Genomic DNA, 22,503 nt, shown 5'->3' on the forward strand with positions numbered 1-22,503 from the left:
TCCAACAATAAAATTGCTATCAGGAATTTTTGCAGCGAAAAAATCTAATTTGACTGTCTTTTTTGCGCGACGTCACGCAGCTATACACATCCGCGCCGTGCGCCTTTATAAGGCGGATCGCGCGGCGCAACAGGCAGTTCTACTCGAGCTCCACTCCAGGTAGTATCGTGCGCACACCTTACTACAAAGAACCGCGAGAGATAGACCTACGCCGACGAAATCGTCTCGTCAGCCCACGTGACGATTTAGTAGACGAACCGAAACCCGAAACTCCAAATCGCCATCGTGAGCACACGAGGCAACCTGGAACACCCGAGCGATATCGAACCTCGTCTACGTGAGCACACGTAGGCGACACCCGGTGCTACCGTAAAATTCTAACCTACATTCCGACACATTGCTGCCACCCTCTGCCACTGTGAGCCCACATGGTTAAGGGAGTAACAATAGTTCCGCCGGCGATTCGCCCGGTCGTGCGCTCACGTCCTAGTGAAACAAAGGTAAATCCTTGCCCAACAAAGCCAGCCTTACGCCGACATCTCACGACTCTCTTTATCTCTGTGCGCACACAGGATAAAGGGAGGAACGAGACGAGCGACGAAGATTTGTGAAGCCGTGCGCACACGACTCCACAAATCCGAAGGATAACCTCAAAACACCGTGACACTATCCCGGCCGTTACTGTGCGCACCATAGAGGTATTATAGATAGAGCAGGGGAGCCAGGCCTCCAGCTGTCCCTCGGTTAGAAAAAGAGAGACAATCGCGGTACCCTATCTGTCTCTCTCTACTCGTGCATGCGCAGTTAGCGCGGAAAAGCAGAATATAATTATTGTGATTGGATTTCTGCAGTTGATGATGCGTTTACAACATGACAAAAACGTGTGTAATTTGTAAAAAGCAGTTTATTCCTGGCGAGTACACTCGTAGTAAGAATTATTTTTATAGTGTATTTTGTTATTTGAATAAGTATATTCCATATACGTATTCTATCCAGTATACAGTCATGTTTGGTTATATTTATATAGGCAGCCAATGTATAAAATAAAAGTAAATAATTGATGTTCACAAAAAAAAAAAATAAAATTATTTTATCGAGATTTGAACTTGAGACCACAAGGCCAAAAGCAAAATCATACACGCGTCTTAGTCCTCAAAGCTACCGGTATACTACGCGCATGATGTGGATATTAGATCATTTATGATCATCTCTAACCCTTCGGGCTTATAATTTAAGGTTTAAGCTTTGGTTTATTTCAGCTTTGTGCTATAATTTGTTATATATATATTTCATTACTTTAAACAACTTTATAGGGTATTTAAGTTAATTTGATTTTATTATTCGAGTTCGTCATATAATAACAAGCTGTCCTTTACTGCGCATGCGTCAGTAGAGAGAGACAGATAGGGTACCGCGATCTTCTCTCTCTTTCTAACCGTCGGACGTTTCCGCTTACAGGCAGCCGTATGGCTCCCCTGCTCTATCTATAATATCTCTATGGTGCGCACACAGAGCGGTCGAGATCGTTGTTACACGACACATTTGGATCGGCGTAGCCGTGTGCACACGACTCCATCGTACCGAATGAATTCCTAACCTCAAAATCCGTCATCGAACCGATACACCACAGCCACGAACACCGAATCATTCTTTTAACGAAATCGCGTATATATTCTTGTAAATGGTCAACCGCGTTAGTTTAAACAATTCTATTTGTAAAGGCGAAGTATTTTTAACAAGACGCATAATTGATTTCTGTTTCAGCCGGGATTTAACAACTGATTCAAAATGGCTATTATTTAATTAAAAAATATATTTTGTTATTGTTGAGAATATAAAAACAGGCTTTTTTGCCCCTTTCCCCTATCCTGATCCTGGAACCGACTGACTATCCAGTCTCTTGGGGAAAGTTAAACCGTTACAACACGAAGTCGTAAAGTAAATTAGTATTTTTAGTCATTTTAACATTTTTGGAATTTTAAACGAGCAATATATATATATATATATATATATATATATATATATATATATATATATATATATATAAGTATATTTATATATTGTGAGTCTATTGCTCGTTTAAAATTACAAAAATGTTAAAATGACTCTAATGGTCTATACGAGCACAATTAATTTTGAAATAATAGGCTATGACACTGTTTATTCTCAAAATTTGAGATTTTAAACGGGCATACCCTTCAAAAATAAATAAAAATCTCAGCGTTTCGTCCCACCGTCAGATCAGGTGTCTAAGGAAGCTGTCAGAAAATTGCTGAGGAGTCCAATCTGACGGTGGGACGAAATGCTGAGATTTTGATTTATTTTTGAAGAATATGCCTGTTCAAGATCTCAAATTTTGAGAATAAACAGTGACATAACCTATTATTTCAAAATTAATTGTGCTCGTATAGACCAATAGAGTCATTTTAACACATTTATGTATCTTTACTACCGCTATGGTATACGATCCCGGAACTTTTAATTACTTTGTAAGATACATGCATCCTTATATTTTTGTATCAAAATCTAAGAATATGTATAACAAAATCTTAACCCTGTCGCTTATCTTATATTCGCATGACCATGAAAATAAATTTGTGTAAATGTATAGAATAAATTAAATAATATACCAGTTCATCGGAATAATTGATGAAGGATGATTTATCTACGGTGATATTCTTTCCCGGCACGTCCTTAGCAGAGTAAAATGCCACTACGCCATCCAGGACCTGAACCGAAAAATTAAATTTATTCATCTTCTTTTTTCAAAAAATAACCCATACCTCAAATTATCTTACCAATGCCTCACTCGCGTCGATCCTATCTATAGGTCCTGTTGCAGGCGCCAACACAGAAGCACATAACACTTCGTCATCTCTGTGAGGTATATCGTCGATGTACTCGGCCTCTCCAGAAGTTTGGTAATATGCTTCGATCGGTTTGTTTACCGGCCACAGACTCTTGTCAACGTTGTAGTCAGTTTTTCCGGAAGATATCGGACGCTTGAGCATAGTACCTCCGCTACGAATGCGTGCGTCGATTTTATCCGGTTTTAGACTAAGAACGAACTGAAAAAACGTGCGATGGTCATTTATAAGGTTTTATTGATCACTGGAAGAGCGCGCAATTATTGAATATCTTATAGAGTAGAGCTTGGGCTAATTTCGTTCGATATTCTGGAGATGCTTCTGGCAGGATCAATTCTGGTTTTAGTTCAGAGCCTAAAATATTCAAAGCTTTTCGAAGTGAATTTGACGTCAAAAGAGCTTTGCCCTCGAGATACTGCTCAGTTTTGGAGGCATGCATCTGAAAAATTAAAGTGGGTTAGAAAAAAGCTCTCTCTCAAAAATAGCGAATTAGTAAACTCACGAATTTGGCGCTAACTCCTCCAAAAATAATATTCGGTCTTTCGAAAACTTGAGTTTTTTTGTTCAGTTGAAATAGGAATCCCGCGTTAACTATGGCGTGGGCGTTTTGCGCCCTCGACATTATCTATACAAAAATATGATGTATTGTAAAGGAATACAATTTTTATTTTCAGAATATTGTAAAATTTTTAAAAACCTTGTAAGATCTGTAAACATAATTATATTTTAATCGCGGTAGAACAACGCTGTATATCAGTTTATGCCTCATATCGATCTCCAAAAAATCACGAAAATTCGAGACGATTTTCGATCCTTTGGACTCCCCTAAAAAGAAAAATCATATCACTTCGCGAAAATTATTAACACACTTTATCAAACAGTCACGTACTAACGAGTATTTCCGCTCCGACGGTTTCCAGTATCAAAAACAAGTCAGACTGAAATTCACGATGCTGGGGTTTTAGCATCCAATTTCCAGCTATTGTTCCGATCTGAAAATGCCAATATAAGTACGTGATTGTTGTTTGTAAAAAGGACGAAATTCGAGACAATCAAAGCTGCAATTACCTTTCTCATTGCCACGTGTCCGATTGAATCTACGTGATCAGCCAACTGATTGAGGTATTCAAAGCCGGTGTGTTTTGAATATTTTTGAAAGCTAACTTTCATGTTTTCGAGGGTAAGACCGGCGCATATGTTTAATTTGGTATTGGCTTTTCTGATAGCATGTAGGTCAAATACGGCGTTTATGTCAATGTACAGGTCCTTTTTGGAGATTCTGTATACATCTATCAATGAATTAATGGCAGTTGTTTTCATTCAAAGCTTAAAAGCTTATATTAGGGTCATGGATCTTACCGTTTCCCGTATTTTCACCAGTAAGGATGTACGAAGCTTTTGGGTACTTTTTGAAATTTTCATATATTTGCTCGATGGTAAACAGTTCGAAAAACTCAGCGTCTTTGAGTCTGAGGTAGATCGCTTTTGGGTCGTTAACGTTGATTATCTCAAAGTCATCGCATACAGCGCAATCTTTCAAGCACAATATCGATTCGTGAGCATCCTCAAAATATAAGGAGTTGATGCAAACTTTCATCGAAAGCTGTATGAAGCTTTACCAAGCAGATTTACCTCGATGTCACGTACATATGCAGACGAGCATAACGCAGTGTTGGTGGAGAATAACTGAAAAGCATCTAGGTTTGATCTGTAGCCTGTACAACGACATATATTGCTCCCGAAGGAGTTTTCTATATCGTTTGCACTCGTTCGTTTCCTCGCGATCAAACTATGAAAATAAATGTGAGACTTAAGGTGGATTCCCAATATCGTACAACTACAAATTTAGAGCTACAAAAGTATCACCTGTACATATTCATAACCATCGCAGGTGAACAAAAACCGCACTGAGATCCATTCATGTCAGCTAAAGTTTTTTGAAGCCTATTGTGGTCTGCCAGTTTTCCTCCTATACCCTCTATAGTTATTACGTCCCAGCTGGTAAATATTGTAAATAAACAGTTTAACTGTGTGGATTGAAAAAAAATGGAATATAATAAGAATGCTTAAAAATCATATTTCGATACCCGTTGCACAGAAATACCGGGACAAGACAAGAATTCACAGCCAATACTTCGTCTTTTATTTTGACTGCAACTATGCATACGCCACATCCGCCTTCAAGACACATGTACTTGGTTCCTTTTAGTTTTGCAATATTTCTGATAAAGTATCAGTGTTGTGTCTGAACGAACATACTTGGGAACTGTTTGTAAATAAGTGAAACGAGACAGTTTAACAAATTTGAATAGATTTAAAGAAAGATTCTGCGATTTTTAAAAGCTTACCGCAGTATTTGATTTTGTTGGTTGAAAATCGAATATCTGATTTGACATCGACCAAATCAATCAAATTAGAATAGTTTGCTCTGCATCAAGAAAATTTGATCACGTCATTTTAAAATACTTACCTACGTCGAGTTGGTAGAAAATAAAATACTCACAATTCGTAACTAGTACCTTGACCTATTGTAAAAAATAATTGAACAATAATGATGTATATAGAAACAAAGCTTACTATGTTGGCTGTAATATTTGCTTACTCGTGAGCCAAGAAATGAGATGTTTTCAAATTCTACCCGTCTTGCGGAACGTTCTGCATAACAATGCATTCTAATGCCGAGATAAGATGGCAAGAGGTAGCCCGTTAGACTCTTATACATACGTTAAATTTTTATGGCGGTTATTTGCAAAAATAATGAGAATGCAGCGTCACTTTTAGAAAAAAAAACCCGAAATGCGCAGTTGAATGTAAAAAAAAAGAATTCTTTATCACTGTTTTTTTATTTGTAATTGGATTACTATAGAATAACGTCAGTGAGAATCGGATAAAATAGCTTGAATAAATGCAAATTTATTTTCACCATTTTTACAGTTACACCCTCTACATAGCTACATTTTTCAATATAATCAATAATGCGAATTCAAAGAATAAAATACACCTTTTATTCATAAATCCATTTGCTCAGGTTCAGTCAAGCTGGACAACATTATTTTCTCTACCGTAAGGGGCCCATCTGAAAAGAGATTTAAAACATGAAGTCAAAACGACGAAATGTGCTTCGATCAAAAATGCAGAAAGCTGACTTCTGCGCACTACATACCCAGATTATACCAAACTTCGGTGTTACCAGCGTCTGCCCTGGCAGAGTCAAGTGCGTATCGTATGGCTACTGGAATTGCGCAACTCATGCAGAGAGCGGGTTCGCCAGTGGCTGAAAATTCAATCATTATGGATTTATGCTAACTATATTTCATACCAAAATATTCGCAAATAAAAATCTTTACTTTTCGATCCAAGTATCCCAACCGGATTAGGCGCGTTTCGTAAAAAGCTCACTCGAAAGTCCACTGGTATGTCAAGAGCCGTAGGTGGCTTGTAATTCTAAGACATTACAAAAGGTGCAACAATTAATGCAATTAATAGAGCATATCTTCGTATATTTACATAATAAGCCACATTTTATTCACCCAAGTTCTATGGTTGGCCAGTGCGCCGGTACTTGGATCATAAATCAGATGCTCCGTCGTCCACATACCCATCCCCATCACGAACGCGCCCTGTATTTGCCCCGCGTCTATTTCTGGGTTCAAGCTGGTACCTGTGTCCTCGAGAAGGTCAACTCGGCGTACGATGTGCTGTCCTGTCAGAATGTCTAGTTCCACCTCTGCTACGGTCACACCGTAGACTGCGTAGTTCTTTGGCAAGTCTTCTAATATGTTGTACCTGATTTGTAAATATTATGTTTAATCGTATAGATTTTCGAATTCATGTACAAAAATCTTTTACTTGTGGCTCGCGCATAGGTCGATGTTTAGTGTCGCAGCCATGTTTGTGATATCCTTCCAGGTGGCGTTAGGTAGAATGTCTTTGACAGGTTTTAGCCTCTTTAAAAGTTCTTCGCACGCCGCTTTGGTAGCCTTTTATATATATAGGACATTACACTACTTATCTAAGACCTTGTTATGAATAACCACGTCATTTTATAACATATAACTTCTATACACTTACGCTAGCGCAGCAGTCACTGGTTATACTAGCACCACTGGCTCCGTCATTTGGCGCTGTCAAGTTGTTAGTTGGCTTGACTCTTATCATGTCCATGTCTATTCCCAGAGTATATGCTGCTACTTGGGCCACCTTTATTTTAAACATAATGGATCTTCGTTTATTGCTTTCCCCTTCAAAATAAAGTCAATTTTTTACCTTAGTGTTTATTCCTTGGCCCATCTCGATGCCTCCGTGAGTTATAGAAACAGTACCGTCTATGCTGTAGACCGAAACCAGAGCATGAAAGCCTTGACCGAACCCTACGTGGAACTTCATCACACTAGTACCCACACCCCGTTTCTTCCATCTATTTTCCTGTAGATATAGATTATAGTTAATCAAAGCCGAATTCGCCAAAACAAAAATCACATATACCTTATTGAAAAGATCGGCAGCTTTTCGCCGATCTTCATATTCGGAAGTCTTTTTAATCTGGTCTATCATCGAAGTGACTCTTTCCCTATCATCGTCAGACACATTCTGGAGAACCACATCAAAGGGATCTTGATGTGTCGCCCTTGCGATTTGCTCCATGACGTCACCAATTATGGCCAGTCCTTCGGCCGACCCTTGAATCATCGAAAAAAATGGTTTAACTGATCGGTCGAAAATCCATTGCGCCATACATACCAGGCGATCGACACCAAGTGCCACAAGGCAAATCGGTGATGACATTATTATAAGTCCAACTCCAGGTCGATGTGTCGTAAATATTTTTAAACATTTCGATAGCGAAGCTAGGTACTGTGTCGTTCATAGAGATGCCTTTGTTAGCCCAGTAGTTCCAATTGAGGTACTGGATCTTGCCGACGTCGTCAATGCCCACCTCATACTCGCTGTAAGTCGGGATGCGTTTACCCACGGCCTGCATCATGTCTTCGATAGTCATGTACATGCGAGCTGGTCGTTGGAGTTTCTGAGCGGCCATGGCACAGGCGCAGGCCACTAGAGATGATCTGGTCAGTCTTACGCCGTAGGCACCACCGACACGTCGTACTTTAATGTTGATTCTAATTATATAAAGTCATTTTAATAAAGTAAAACCAAATTTTTTGAGATCCATTTTAACATTATTGCAGAAGACATCGTTACTTGTTTTCCGGTATCCCCAAGCAAGCCGACACGTTACGAAGAGTAAAAGTGACAAACTGCGTCGATGCAAACATATTCAGTTCGTCTTCTAGTGGTATGCAAAAGCAGACGTGCGGCTCCATTGTGAAATGATACTGACTTCCGGATACCAACGTCCCCTTAATCGTATTCTTCACATTTTTTCCTAGACACCGTCGGTATTAAATTGTCGTCAAATTCATAGTCACAAACTAGTAGAACATCTATATACGTACCGGCAGGTTTAGTTGCATCTTGGTGTGTAATTTCATAGATCCTGCTCTTGTCGTTGCTGGCAAATACCTCCTCCACTGTTAACAAAGGCCTTTTACGAGGGCCATTTTCGTAAATTAGCTTCACCTTTTTCACGGCCTCGTAAGCCGCGTATCGGTCGCTGGCGACTATCATTCCGTAGGGCTGTCCCGCGTACTGAACTTCCTTTTCGGCGAACAGCTATGCAGGACGATAAATTTCTTTTTTATGTACAGGGATTTATGCATAGAATTCATTCAAGTGTATAGAATAAATAAAAATATGTACCAGTTCATCGGTATAAGTGATTAACGCTGTTTGATCCACGAAGACATTTTTTCCCGGCACGTCTTTAGCAGAGTAGAATGCCACCACACCGTCCATGCCCTAAATTGATAAATTCTGATAATCGGCCCTCTTACTCAAACAATATTCATCCACTATTCGAGTGTCTTACCAATGCCTCACTGGCGTCGATCGAATCTATAGGCCCTGTCTCAGGTGCTAGCACAAAAGCACAGAATACTTCGTCATCTCTGTGAGAGATATCATCGATATACTCGGCCTCTCCGGAAGTTTGGTAATATGCCTCGATTTTGGTAACCGGTTTGTTTACCGGCCACAGATTCTTGTCAACATTGTAGTCAGTTTTTCCGGAAGATATGGGGCGTTCGAGCATAGTACCTCCGCTACGAAGTCGTGCGTCGATTTTATTCGGTTTCAGACTAAGAATGAACTGAAAGTACATGCGATGGTCATTTATAAGGTTTTATTGATCACTGGAAGAGCGCAATTATTGAATACCTTGTAGAATAGAGCTTGGGCTAATTTCTTTCGATATTCCGGAGATGCTTCTGGGAGGATCAAGTCTGGTTTTAGTTCATTGCCTAAGGTACTCAAAGCATTTTTTAGTGTATTTGAGTCCAAGAGGACTTTGCCCTTGAGGTATTTCTCAGTTTCGGAAGCGTGAAACTGAAAGATTAAATAAGGTAAATTAGAGCTCCTTTTTAGAAATGGTACACTAGCTTAAAAACTCACGAATTTGGCGCTAATTCCTCCAAAAATAATATTCGGTTGCTCTAGAACTTGAGTTTTATCATCAAGTCGAAACAGGAATCCAGCATTAACAATCGCGTGGGCATTTTGTGCTCTTGGCATTATCTAAAGAAACAAATTAAACATCGTCGCAAAAAGAAACTTGATTTTCTCGTCGTAAGAATATACCTTGTAAGTTTTGTAAACGTAATTGTATTCCAATCGCGGAAGTACAACGCTGTATATCAATTTATGTCTCATATCTATTTCCATGAAATCAAGAAAGGTTGAACTGATTTTTGATCCCTCGGATTCCACTAAGAAGCAAAACCAGATTATTTTGCGAAAATAATTTACGAACTAACTCAAACAGTCACATACAAATGTGTAATTCCGCTCCAGCGGTTTCCAGTATCAGAAATAGGTCAGATTGGAATTCAGGATGCTGGTGCTTTAGCATCAAATTTCCAGCTATCGTTCCGATCTGAAAATACCAACGAGTAAATGATCGTTGTACAGAAAAGGGCAAAAATGGGGTGTAATTACGTTTCTCATTGCCAGGTGACCGATCAAATTTATGTGGTAAGCCAACTGATTGAGGTATTCAAAGCCATCGTCCTTTGAATACTTCTGACAGCAAGCTCTCATATTTTCCAGGCTGACAGCGGAGCATACGCTTAATTTGTCAGCAGATTTACTAATGTTTTGCAGCTCGGTTATGTCGTTTATGTCCAGGTATAGGTCTTTCTTGGAAATTCTGTATACACCTATCAATGAATTAACAAAACTTAACGAATTATTGTTTTTCCTCGAAACTTATAATGGTTTTATGAGTGTTACCATTCCCAGTGTTTCCACCATTAAGGATGTACGAAGCATTTGGGCATTTATTGAAGATTTCGAAAATCTGACCGATGGTGAACACTTTAAAAAAGTCAGCGTCCTTGAGCTTAAGATAGATCGGTTTTGGACCGACAACGCCGATCATCTCAAAGTCATTGCACGAAGCGCAATTTTTCAAGCACAGTACCGATTTGTGAGCATCCTGGAGTACAATGAATAAATGCAAACTTGTAACAAGAGCAAAATAATGCATTTTCGCATAGTTACCTCGATGTCACGAACACTTGCAGACGTGCCTGATGCAGTGTTGGTGGAGAATAACTGAAAAGCATCTAGGATTGATCTGTAGCCTGTACAACGACATATATTGCTCCCGAAGGAGTTTTCTATATCGTTTGCACTCGTTCGTTTCCTCGCGATCAAACTATCGAAATAAATGAGAAACTCCACGTGAATTCCCTAGATCCTAGAGCTCCAAATTTAGAGCTATAAAAAAGCGTTACCTGTACATATTCATAACCATCGCAGGTGAGCAAAAACCGCACTGAGATCCATTCATATCGGCTAAAGTTTTTTGAAGTAGATTGTAGTCTGCCAGTTTTCCTCCTATACCCTCTATCGTTATTATGTCCCAGCTGGTGAACATTGTAATAAAAGGGTTTCGCTGTACGTTATTTTGAAAATGAATTTGAGTAATATATGAGTGTTAATAATAATATATTAAATACCCGTTGCACAAAAATATTGGAACAAGACAAGAATTTACAGCCAATATTTCGTCTTTTATTTTGACTGCAACTATGCATACGCCACATCCGCCTTCCAGACACATGTACTTGGTTCCCTTTAATTTTGCAAAATTTCTGATAAAATAGTTTAATGTTGTTTGTGGACGGATACATTTGGGAACTGTAACGAAATAAATCAACCGAGACGTCAATAAGGTTTCAAATGTGATTTAAAAATGTTCGTAATTTGCAAATCTCACCAGAGTATTTGATTTTGTTTATTGTGAATTGAATCGCCGATTCCTCATCTATCGGTTCAATTAGATCAGAATGATTTGTTCTGCATTTTTAAAATTAAATAATACAAATGATTTTCTGGATAATAACTCTTGATGTATCTATTCGACGAATTAAAATGAAGTAATACTTACGATTCGTGACTGTTACCTTGACCCATCGCAAAAAGAAACATATAAAAAGAATGTACAAAATTGAAACTAACTTATTGTAACAGGTGCAAAACTTCACTCGTTAAAATATTTTAAAATGTCATAAGTATAATAGCACCAACAATGTATTCTAATCTTTCAAGAAGGCGATTAAAGATATCATTTGAAAGTTTTCCTCTTGTGTTAAATATGTATGACGCTCTTTAGAAAAATTAAGTGAACAGGTTACTATACATATTATTCCATTTAAGTTGCACAAATAACCTGTTCTGAAAAGTCAATGCGCAGCTCAATACAATAACGGCTGCAAAGGCTTTGGCATTTAGCTTCCTCATATTCAGACGATATCTTGACCTCCGAAAATCCTTAACAGTGTATATAAACCGAAAGGAAGTTTTGAAGAAAGAAAGGTTGAATAAATAAACAGCGAACTCACAATCTAGTGTTTGACTTAATAGTTAATATAATTTATTATCTCTGCATTATACACTCACGGCCGCACACTCGGTCCTCGTGCGTGTATAATTCACGCGATACAGACACACATATAAGGGGATCATTGGATGGGGATTTCAGTTTCCTTAAATAAATACCTCTTATGCGCTACGAGTCGCTTATTAATTAATATCATCAATCTTAGTTGCGAATGATATGTACACAGTTATCACACATAGAGATTTTTCACTTGAAACGGCATTATACTTTATTACTGACTTTTGTTTAGATGTATCAATATATATAGAATCGCATGTAATATATCTATATAATTCTCTCGAACTCTGTACTGGTGCACAATTCATGTATACTCGACAATAAGGAGAAACGAAATCGTCTCTGTAACGCAAATTCGTCTACTTTTGGTGTTGCTACATATTTTCACGTTTAAACTGTAAACATTATACAATATAATCAGTGATCTGTGTACTAAAACTCGTGTATATCACTTGTGTCATATATATGTACTAAAGCACAAAAAGCAGGCACTCGCTGCAGAATTTTCGAGACGTCGCGCTCTTGAGTTAACCCGTCGTGTATACCTTTGGGTCGTCTCCCCAACAAAGGACTTTGCGATGGAAAATTCTCCGTGATTAAAGGCTGACTGCAGACCGAGCGAAAACTGCACGAAAATCTGGTTTACAGCCGGCCTTGAAAACCTTCAATTCAAATTCATGCATCTCCGAACGACCCGTTCTCAAAGCGACGACTTCTGCGATGCTTCCCATTTCATCCGAAACACCAAGAACGTCTACGTCTAAAAGTGTGCTCTCGAAAGCCCTCAAAAAGGTCTCAAAATTTCCCTCCTACAACAAACTCTCCTCTATAAAGATAACCATAGCGTTACACGTCGATATAAACCTAGTGATATGTCTGTCGATAAACCCGAAAAAACCTCCTCGCGCATAACTTCCGACGCGACGATCCTCGACGGCGATTCGACTCTGACACGTACCTCCGCGGCGTTAACGATGCATCGAGAGAGCTAAATTCGTATAATACCCTCGGCGTTGTAGTAGACGACGATCGATACCACCTCTCTCGCATTTCGCGCGGAGGAAGAGTCCAATCGCCGTGAGTATGTCAGCGGGATGTGCTCGTGGTCGAGGACACATCCTTCTAGCTCCGTCGGTATGTGCCGAGAAGCGGTTCCACGTGATATCCCGTGGTCGGACATAACCGGTCGATGATGCGGTGAGTTCGCAGGTGGGGAGTGTGGGCCGCGATGCCACTTTCGCGGTTCTCGAGCCGATGCATGAGGGGCGCTTGAAAGGAGCGACGTTCCCCATGAGCGTAATGAGACATTGCGCACTTTTATGTCGGCTTAGAAGTGACCCGGATGCAACGGTTGGACACCGGTCGGACATGGGAACTCAGAGCTCATCGACGGTAGTCGACGTGGGAGGAAAGAGCTTGTGTCGGCGGACGGACGTCGGGTGCGCGCTTTCATCTCTGCCCTGGTGTGGCGATCGGCTTCCGACCTCATCGGGGCTATCTCCCTCGCGAATGGGGGTCGTTCTGGCTTCCGGGCCGAGCTTGTCGGGGCACGTAGGGGTGACTTGCTCGACTATTGCTCTGTCTCAGCGACTGGTCTTGATTATAGAATACACTTATTTGAAACATCGAGGATTAGATATAAGCATTGCTGCTTCTTACGAGCTAGGTTTAGTTTGTTTTTGTCTCAGTGGGATAGAGCTTGATTTTGGATGTTGGGTTGACGACGATTTATTCTATTCAGTCGTGGCTTTGCCTGATCGACAGTTACGGTGATTGTTCTGTTTTTGTTATTTTTTAATGTATTTTTCGATTTTTTTCATTTTTGGAATGCTTCACTACTCGTACTCTGATATAGCGAGTACTTTTCGACTACGATTGGTTATATATAGTTCTATTATTATTAGTATTCGGTCAAGCGACGCTCTCTTATTATAATATCGTATATTCGTCTTCTGGAATCATAAGCAAACGAAAAATTTGAAAAAATTTTGGAATGAAATGTCTTATATGTTATTCATGTACTTATTAATGTATTCGAAATTTACTTTTCTACCTCTACGACATCGATATTACACGTAAACACCATTTTGGTGTTTCTACCCACTACATTACACGCATTACATCGATAATACAATATTGATACGTAATGTGACCAGAGCTGGACAGGCAGAGTCATCAGCACAACCTCGTGCTTCTGTACGTCTCAAACACGCGGTAGGAGTGTACACACGATCGCCAAGCTCAAAGCGGAGCTTTGACGGCACAGGCCCTAGAATATTTGCACCGCGAACGCCGTTGAAGCGCGAAACGTGTCGGCCGAGCGAAGGACGTCGTCCTGCAAGTGCACGATCCACCGTGTGGTCTGCAAAACTTGGCTCGATTTTTTTTTTTATTTTTAGGACGTGTAATAATAACAACAGCTAGAGTGTGGACTATATCGACACAGAGAGATCGAAAAATTAATGGAGAGACACGTAGTGGTGCTGGTTTTGTTCGAGGTTTAAAATTATTTTTTTTTGTGAGCACGACGTTTTCGAGCAGTTTCCGGCGTCGGACTTTTGGTTGCCGCTGTGGGCTGACGGGAGATCGATGAGGTCGGACACCAGGGGGTTTCACTCTCTTCGATATAGCAAAATATTGTTTACTTTCATTAGTTTCTAAGGATATGCTTATAAGCGGGACGGCATCGAGGCTTCCGCGAGTTTGACCTTCTGAGGTCACTCGACACGTACTTTTATGTAACGCATTGCTTTAAGGTGGAAATTATCGGTTCGTAAGGGTGAATCAGGTGACAAGGATCGGTAGCATCGGTAGCAAATCGAGCTCGCGTTGTTGGATAAAAACTAGTCGAAAACTGCACTAAAAGATTAGTTTCTAACCAAGATTTGCGAGGACGAATTCCTGCCGAGTCACCTTGTTTCTTTGAAAAGAGGTTCGACGAATATTCGAGCTGTTGATCGACGAAGGAATCCCGGTAACGAGTGAAATTAGGAGCGAATCGAACGAATGCTTGAGTCACTGGTAAACTGGCTAGAAACTAGTCGAAAACTGCACGAAATGCTAGTTCCTGGCCAGCTACTCGGTTAACCGAAATTTTCCGAAACGATCACATTTTAACTTTTTTTTTACTTTTTATCAGATTTCGTTCATAACTAATCATGTGACTGACGACAACCTGCGGAAACCGGTTGAAAACTGCACGTAAATACCGGTTTCTTGACAGATGTCCGTTTCAGATATCTAACCAAAAATAGAAATTAAAAAAAATAATGCATTGTTTCTTTGAAAAGATTAAATTCTAATGCTTCATCGGCTGTCTAGAAACCAAACGAAAACTGCACGAAAGGATGGGTTGGGGACAGCATCTGATACTCAAAGCTGAATAAATCATTCCCTAACATCAATCATAACGTATTATCGAGATTCCTTCATCATCAAATACCTCGATTATTTTTTAAGGCAGGAAACTATCGACTCTGCGGCACCGACTACAGCTATCAGAGCTGATTTAAGTCGATTGTGCCCAGTGCAGAGGATGTATTGTTTCGAAATTATCGAAAATTGTGAAAACAAAGTACCCAATGATATGGATAATCGCAACGTATTTCAAACGATAGTTGTGAATGGAAAGAAAAGCATATCGAATCTTTCCGTCGAATGACGCGAACCTCTCGCGGAACATCCCGCGATACTGCCCATAAAATCTCCACAATATAGTATATGAATAATATCTATATATAAGTACAACTGTTGTATACGTTATATACTAATAATTGTAATTGTGTGTGTATAATAATACATAATCGCTGTATAATTACTTTGCATTGATATGTCTGTATTTGTAACTTTGATAGCTATATATGCTTAATAATTACGATATGTTCAGTGCGATTGCGATACTTTCATGACCGTTCGAAATTCAATAAGTGTGTACTACAAACAGTTTTGTCGAGTGTCTGCCTCGATTCGGTTATTATGCTCCGCTCGTTAATATCGATTCAATCTCATCAGAGCGTTATCGCGGACGAAAAATAAAGGAAGAAAAGATCGCGCGCGGCTGCACTTTGCCCGTTTATTATTCTCGCATATTGTTGCCTTGTTACAAGCGACTAACGAAGGTAAAGGAGAAAAAAGACGCTTTAAATCTTATTCTCAGATATATACTACTGCGATAATTGCGCTCCTTAAAATGTGTTTTTTTTACTCTTGCCCTCATTACTAGTGTAATTATGATAAAACACTTTTCTTGTATATCTATCGGCTCTGCGTTCGCGCTGTAAGCAATGATAGTAATCTTTTTTTTTTATACTTTAAAATTTTTACTTTCTTTTCCTTATATAGTATACTTTATGATATGTCTTCGTGGTTGGATCGGTTGTCCTCGTCGATTCTCCGTTTCTATCTCTCGTCTCATTGGCAAACGCGAGAGCACGTTGTTGTGACTTCGACGATTATTTGGTGTTTTTGAATTCAAATGTTTTGAAAACTGATAATTTTTTTTTTAATGAAATTGAACACCTGCTGTATTAGATCCAGATATAATTGATATGTAAAGAGATAGTCCGGGATTATAATTAAGAACACCTAAATTCAGATCTTTTAACCGGCTGCGAGCATATCTTGAATTAGTTTGAATCGCCTAATTTGTTAAATATAGTCAAGGAGTGTCTTATCAGCTTACGGGTTTTAATAATTTGACGATTTCAGCAGGAAGAGCAAGTAGGATTGTCGGATTCAGCGATAATTAAGCTGGTAAGGGTCATTTTGGGTCTAGTGATTGTCGAGAGATTGTTAGATTTTGAAGCTTGTGATGGGGTAATCTGCTGTTCTCGATTCCTTTGAACCTGACGTACTGTAAAATTGAATAAACCTAAATTTGATTATCCAATATTTTTGTCCAACAATTGTAATCAAACTCACTGAAGAAGAAAAGTACTTGGGATCCCAAATCAAACAGACTGGTCAAACATGAAATATTCCACCGAAAACATCGAAAATTCAGATCCAAGGGAATCGAGAACAGCGACCCTATATTCCCAAACTATCATCAAGAACATCACTACGTGGGAAGCATATTATCAATACCAGCTGGTTTTTTTTTCTAAAAAATACATTTGGAAAAAGCTTACAAAAAATATAATCCGTGCATATAGCCGGAGAAAAATTTGTCGTCATATCAAAAATCATCCACATCCCATATTATACGCGCTCGGTGCGATAAAATATTTGCGCGTCACAAACAAGCTCCCAAGGTTTGTAAAACGACGTTATAAAAAGATCTCAATGACCAAAAGAATAAGAAGCATATCGTCCGTGTGTTTGCTCTGCCGGGAAGAGAAGTGTCGAAGGAGTAACGCAAAAGCCTTTATCAAACATAGTCGGAAGCGTCTAATACATCGTCGTCGCGTCGCGCGCTTCTCAGCTCTCGATATATGCCTTTCCTGCGCGTCTGCTCTCATCTCCACATTGCGTCATGACGTCAACGCGAACCGACCTAATCGAGCCTCGTCCTCAATCTACTTCTTCAATCCCCATCCCTTTAAAATTCTCTGGATATGTATAATATATAATTATATATATAATGTAATAATAATAATATATATATATATATCTATTTCATTTATAATATATGTTTTGTTTTCCTTTTTATCTCGTATATGTATATAATAATATACTTTGCTTTTCTCTTTCTCTGTTTTTTATCTAAAATTCTTAAAGTCTGCTTTGTCCCCCAATCGTGTTAATACACTTTGTCTAAAAATGCTCGCTCGGATACATAGAGTGAATGTTATTTGCTTTGTTTTATCAATAAACTTGGGGGTGGGTGTTTGTCGAGAAAAACCGATGAGAGGGTTTACATATTCATATAATATTAAAATCCGGTATCATAGTAGTAAACTAGCACACGTTGATATGTTTTCGATTACTTTCTTGCGCGTGATACTTAAGGGTGTCGATCTCGGCTATTAATCACAATGGCGATTGCTCAAAACTGAGCCGTTATCGTCAAACCGCTATACGCTTCTGAACGATGATGACGCAGGTCTTCAATGTGCATATAGGTATATACCCACATATACAACCGGCCATCTCGTCGTGCATTTGTCTCGCGTCACGCTTGCAACGTTTTACAACATCACAATGAATTGCATATAATATGTACTCTGGACTTGTGTGTGTAGGTGGATTGTGGGCTGTAGTATACCTACTCCGACGTTTTCCGGCGGAAGCTCGTTATTTCGTCCTCTATGCAGCGTTTCGTCACCCTCGAGGGATTGCGGATGTCGGCTGAAATTTACTGGGGGATTTCGCTCCGGAATTTATCCGCGTGTTAGCTTTGATCTGAAGGGAAACCAGGAGGATTTTCGCAAAGCTTTGCGAGATTATCACCTCATAGAGTACAACGAGGTGATTCGTTACAAGCGCGATCGAAACGCTGTTCTCGCTTTAGCACACCCTAATGCTGATGTTGACGCTTCTTCAACACACGCACTCACTTGCTCATTCTTACTTTCATTTTGTGGTTTGTTCACTTTAGTCGCGATATGTGTGTCTGTTTTGAAGCTTCGGCTCCGGAGCGAAGGGCAGGTTGAGCGTTGACGTTAGAGGTTGACGTGACACCGTTTGGATCAGCCATCCGATGTTTTTGCCGTAATTCAGGTGATAATCTTTTATCAATATACTACTAAGGACTTTTAGTTCTACAGGTCTACGTTGATTCTATGGAAAAAACGAGTGTCCAAGTCAACCCTGACGATCAACCTCAAACATCAAAACTCACTCCGACCTTCGCTCGAGAGTCGACGGATAACCCCTCGACCTGAGAAGAGCGGCTGAGTGTGCGGTTAGGCATGGCGGGTACAAAAACTCGGCGGAAGGGATGCTGGTTCAGTTCTTTCATGGTGAAGCTGCGCTGCTGCTGCTGAACACGTCGTGACCGGCAATCGTCGTTGGGAGGACGCGTAGCGGTCGACGATCCGTTCAGTCGAGGAAGCCGGTATCGACGAGCTTCTCCAGGAAGAACTTGACGTCGCCCAGCTCCGAGTCCTTGATGCCGAGGGACTTGAGCAGTCCGAGGTCGCCGTTCTCCACCGCCATGAAGACCGAGCGCAGATGCTCCAGGTCCGAGCGCATGAGGTGCAGCGCCGCACCGAAGTCCTCGATCGTTTGCGATTCTTCAAAGAGAACATTGTGATAAGATCATTTTATCAAATCTGATGACGCGTGTATTCGCTATTAATGATTTAGATGGGTCGAATTCCGGTTTATTCGAAGCTTATATCATATGATTCTAGATTATACGGATTATAATATCGTGCTTGATATAAAATGTGAATCGATTCCGTTTGACAAGCTCAGTACACAGAGAGCATTCTGCCGAGCATAATAGATGTTCGCGGGATTTTAATAAAATCTACTATATTAAATTCATTTCGCGCTTTCGTAGAAATACGAATTCATAAAAGTACGAATCGCCATTTCAACGCAACAACGCGACAAGCCGCGTAAACGCTCTTAAAATCTAGAAAATGGCAATTAAAACTTGAGCCACGGGTGAAGAAAAATTTATCAGCGAAACCGAGCAAACTTTCCCGTCTCCCGAGCTGAAAATAAACCGGTCACAAGTCGAAATCTCCGAGGAGCCATCCCGAAATTAGTCGCGCGTTAAAGTGCTCCACAAAGTGCATAAGAGGCTCGCCAAACACGGCCTTCTGTACAAATGGGAAAAAAGGGTGCAAGATGAATTATGAATATTCCAATTCAGCGAAAAGGTTTAGAGAGAAAGACTTACCCGACAGGGCAATCGCAACTTTGTTCACTCCGCCGAGGGGCGCCAGGGCATCCCTCGCCTTGCTGCCAAAGAGCTTTTCGAGATAATTAGGTCCATGACTTGCCAGCAGAGCTTGTAAGAAGCTCGCCGTTTCCTCCACAGGTGGTCTTTTAGCTGAAACAAGTGGAGACGGTCGTGTATCAGATTCGATGCTCCAAGATGGACTATGGGAGATCGTGAGATAATCGGGGCTGGATTTGACTTGGTTTCGTTGTGAGGTAATTCTTTCAAAGTTGTAACTTTAAAATTTCCAATAGTTCAGTAATTAATTCAATTAAAAAATAATTACCGAAGGAACCCAGTTCTGTGGTTAGAACGTTTAGTATTTAATTGAAAAATCTGGTTAACACAATCAAGCGCAGTTTACAGACATTGATTAAACTTTCATATGATTGGTCGGGTATTAAAAGCGACGTCATGCAGGACATGCACGTTATACGAGCGGCTACCAAGGTAAAGTTAAGCAAACTTTTTATTAGTACTTGAAACTTTCCCACCTCGGAAAAGTTAAATTATACACGTGAGCGTGAAGTGTCACTCAACTAATGAAAACGCATCCAATTGAGCTTCAGCTGTTTGTAAGGAAAAGCTCCAGCGTATTGTTCACCCGAACGTGCTACATACGTCATCCAATATTTCACAAGTCTCGCATAAAAAATATGATCAATGTCTTCGCAAGCTCCATCGCGTGCATAATGACGCTTAAGCCGCAGCGCGTACACGTATCGCGGGTGTTGTTCTCGTGTTAAAAATGTATATTGCGTGGAGAATCTTCGCGGAGATATATGGGCCTCGTTACTTGGAAACGTAAATACCCTCGTTTTTTTTTCTCCTGCGGCGAAGAAAGGCTGGTGTCAGATTCGGTGTAACCTATGTGAAACGATGACAAGACGGATTGTACGTATTTTTTGGGCTTTTATCGTTCGCGATGTTTATGCTGAATCCGTAGCTTGTATCCAATAAAGCTGCTTCGATCGCGAAACAGGATTGAGATAAGGAAATTTCTATCAGAAATTTCTATAGACGATTTCAAATTGAAGTGTATAATTTGGCTTTAGTCACGAACATACTATCCGAACGAAGCTTAACTCCGATTTGCGACAGATATTCTATATAATATTATATACTTAGACGCAGTTATAGCACGAGCGGCTCAAGCAATAGGCTCAACGAATATAGCCATATACGCATTTTCGGCGCAGATTCTCATGAGGGAAACAGCAAAGCGCCTATGCGCCACCTATCGTCACTGGCCAGAGACACGGGGAGTTCAAGAGCGACCGCAAAAAAAAGTGTCAGAAAAATCAAGTTTAAATAATCGTTTTTTCCCTCCGCAAAAAAATTTTATTGTATATTATTCAATATTTTTTATATCCAATTAAAACAGCTGATGGACGTTAAAGCTCACATTTGCTTTGAGACCGAGCGACTTTAGAGAGGTAGAAAATTCCGCGAACAGAGACGACGTTCGCCATCGTCGTATTATTTGAAAAATCCGAAAGAAAGCAAGTCAGCGCTAAGTGAAACTTACTGAGAGCTATAAAGTCAGCCAGATTTTCAGTCGGCTACATGACCAGCATTGTTATTCTTCGTGTGCGCTCACCTCCGGCCTTTCTTCCTCTGCTTTTCTTTCACCTGGCGTCTTTCGTTGTTCTCCGGTTTCAATTTAGTTTGTTTAATTCTCTCAAACAGCTTTTCAATCAACGAAAGTACTTAGCCCATCGACGAGATCGAACAAACCCACTGCACTCATCGATTCACCGAAACACCCGCGAAATTCAATTTTTCCCTACCCCGAAATTACCCTTTGAAAAGGGTATATATAACACAGCTCTTGCATACGTAACGGTATACTCCGGGGCAGAGAGAGAGAGAGAGAGAGAGAGAGAGAGAGAGAGAGAGAGAGAGAGAGAGAGAGAGCGAGAGAGAGAGAGAGAGAGAGAGAGAGAGCATTTTACTCGGGGAGGCGCGGCTAAATACGCGTGCGCTCGAGTGATTTGCCTCCCCGCGGATAGCCGGGTCAAATTGGACGTTTTTACTCGGCTTGTCCGCTTTAATCTGCCGCTAGTGCTCGCGCGCGAGCCACTGCAGCCGAGGAAATGAAATTCGAACGCGAGATTAGGACGTACATGCTTTATGCTTCTCCGGCTTCTCGCTTCCAGCTTGAATGTTTCAAGCGCGTGTTGTGTGCCGGTAAAGTATCGATTTTCCACTCTCGTATTTTATTTCGCTCGCAGAAATATCTTATTAAATGCACCTGTTATTCCGTGCGTGTTGCGGTGTGTATCGATCCTCTCATCGGAATTACTATTTACGGACTGAAATTTCGCCCGTCAACTCAATTATTTAAATAAAAAAAAAGCGCGATGAATCGATGTCTATCAAAATTGCAAAAGCAAAACGCGAAGCGCTTCGATTAATCGTCCGGAAACTATAAAACTCGCGAATAACACCCGCGTAAAATCCGTCGCGGAGCTTCATCACGAATGTAGAGGCATGTGCATACAAGGGGCGGTGAAAATCCCGCGGCGCATAATTTATGCAGGCAGATGTCCTCGCGAGAGGAGACTGCAATTTTTCGGACGAGACTCTCGCGCGGTGCTGGGGTCGTGTATCTCGGGAATAAATGGGAATTTGAAAGCGTGACGTTGATTAAACGTCGGCTGGACTTTTTTAAATTCAGGAATTAAACTAGAATTTTCTGGTTTTTAGTTATCATGGAATTGAAGGTTTCTCTGTACCGAGAGGTGCGAACAATAGGCCGACGAAACGACGTGTCGAGTCTT

General features: G+C 40.3%; 5 protein-coding genes across 6 annotated transcripts in view; 1 reads left to right on the plus strand and 4 right to left on the minus strand.

Annotated features, from left to right (window-relative positions):
* Positions 1-22,503, plus strand: part of LOC100286823 (separase) — a 68,435-nt gene that overhangs the window by 6,832 nt on the left and 39,100 nt on the right. The window lies entirely within an intron of this gene.
* LOC103317770 (indole-3-acetaldehyde oxidase-like) lies at positions 2,242-4,037 on the minus strand. The gene is made up of 8 exons (XM_031930587.1): positions 3,936-4,037; positions 3,757-3,859; positions 3,565-3,692; positions 3,370-3,492; positions 3,154-3,306; positions 2,799-3,068; positions 2,631-2,729; positions 2,242-2,337 (listed from the first exon to the last, which is right to left on the minus strand). Exons 1-8 carry the CDS (start codon positions 4,035-4,037, stop codon positions 2,242-2,244), a joined length of 1,074 nt encoding a protein of 357 aa, XP_031786447.1.
* Positions 3,085-5,128, minus strand: LOC107982179 (xanthine dehydrogenase/oxidase-like). The gene is made up of 3 exons (XM_031930531.1): positions 4,734-5,128; positions 4,500-4,656; positions 3,085-4,431 (listed from the first exon to the last, which is right to left on the minus strand). The coding sequence occupies exons 1-3, from the start codon at positions 4,787-4,789 to the stop codon at positions 4,195-4,197; spliced, it is 450 nt and encodes a 149-aa protein (XP_031786391.1). The 5' UTR covers positions 4,790-5,128; the 3' UTR covers positions 3,085-4,194.
* Positions 5,761-11,498, minus strand: LOC100120307 (indole-3-acetaldehyde oxidase). Its single transcript, XM_008216764.3, has 24 exons — positions 11,377-11,498; positions 11,206-11,285; positions 10,946-11,126; positions 10,721-10,852; positions 10,485-10,641; positions 10,215-10,419; positions 9,921-10,141; positions 9,756-9,858; positions 9,564-9,691; positions 9,378-9,500; positions 9,144-9,311; positions 8,797-9,075; positions 8,628-8,726; positions 8,324-8,540; positions 8,070-8,253; positions 7,608-7,987; positions 7,353-7,546; positions 7,134-7,292; positions 6,939-7,067; positions 6,717-6,847; positions 6,398-6,653; positions 6,215-6,311; positions 6,031-6,141; positions 5,761-5,943 (listed from the first exon to the last, which is right to left on the minus strand). The coding sequence occupies exons 1-24, from the start codon at positions 11,415-11,417 to the stop codon at positions 5,876-5,878; spliced, it is 3,843 nt and encodes a 1,280-aa protein (XP_008214986.2). The 5' UTR covers positions 11,418-11,498; the 3' UTR covers positions 5,761-5,875.
* LOC100120249 (prohormone-4) overlaps positions 11,835-22,503 on the minus strand; it is a 37,054-nt gene continuing 26,385 nt past the window's right edge. For both annotated transcript variants that reach the window (XM_008216441.3, XM_001603859.5), the window contains exons 3-4: positions 19,679-19,831; positions 11,835-19,061 (exon numbers count right to left, since the gene is read on the minus strand). In XM_008216441.3, coding sequence (XP_008214663.1) covers positions 18,868-19,061; positions 19,679-19,831 — 347 coding nt within the window. In that variant the 3' untranslated portion in view covers positions 11,835-18,867. The remainder of the gene's footprint in view (positions 19,062-19,678; positions 19,832-22,503) is intronic.

Source organism: Nasonia vitripennis, chromosome 4 (assembly GCF_009193385.2).
Source record: "Nasonia vitripennis strain AsymCx chromosome 4, Nvit_psr_1.1, whole genome shotgun sequence".
Lineage (NCBI taxonomy): Eukaryota > Metazoa > Arthropoda > Insecta > Hymenoptera > Pteromalidae > Nasonia > Nasonia vitripennis.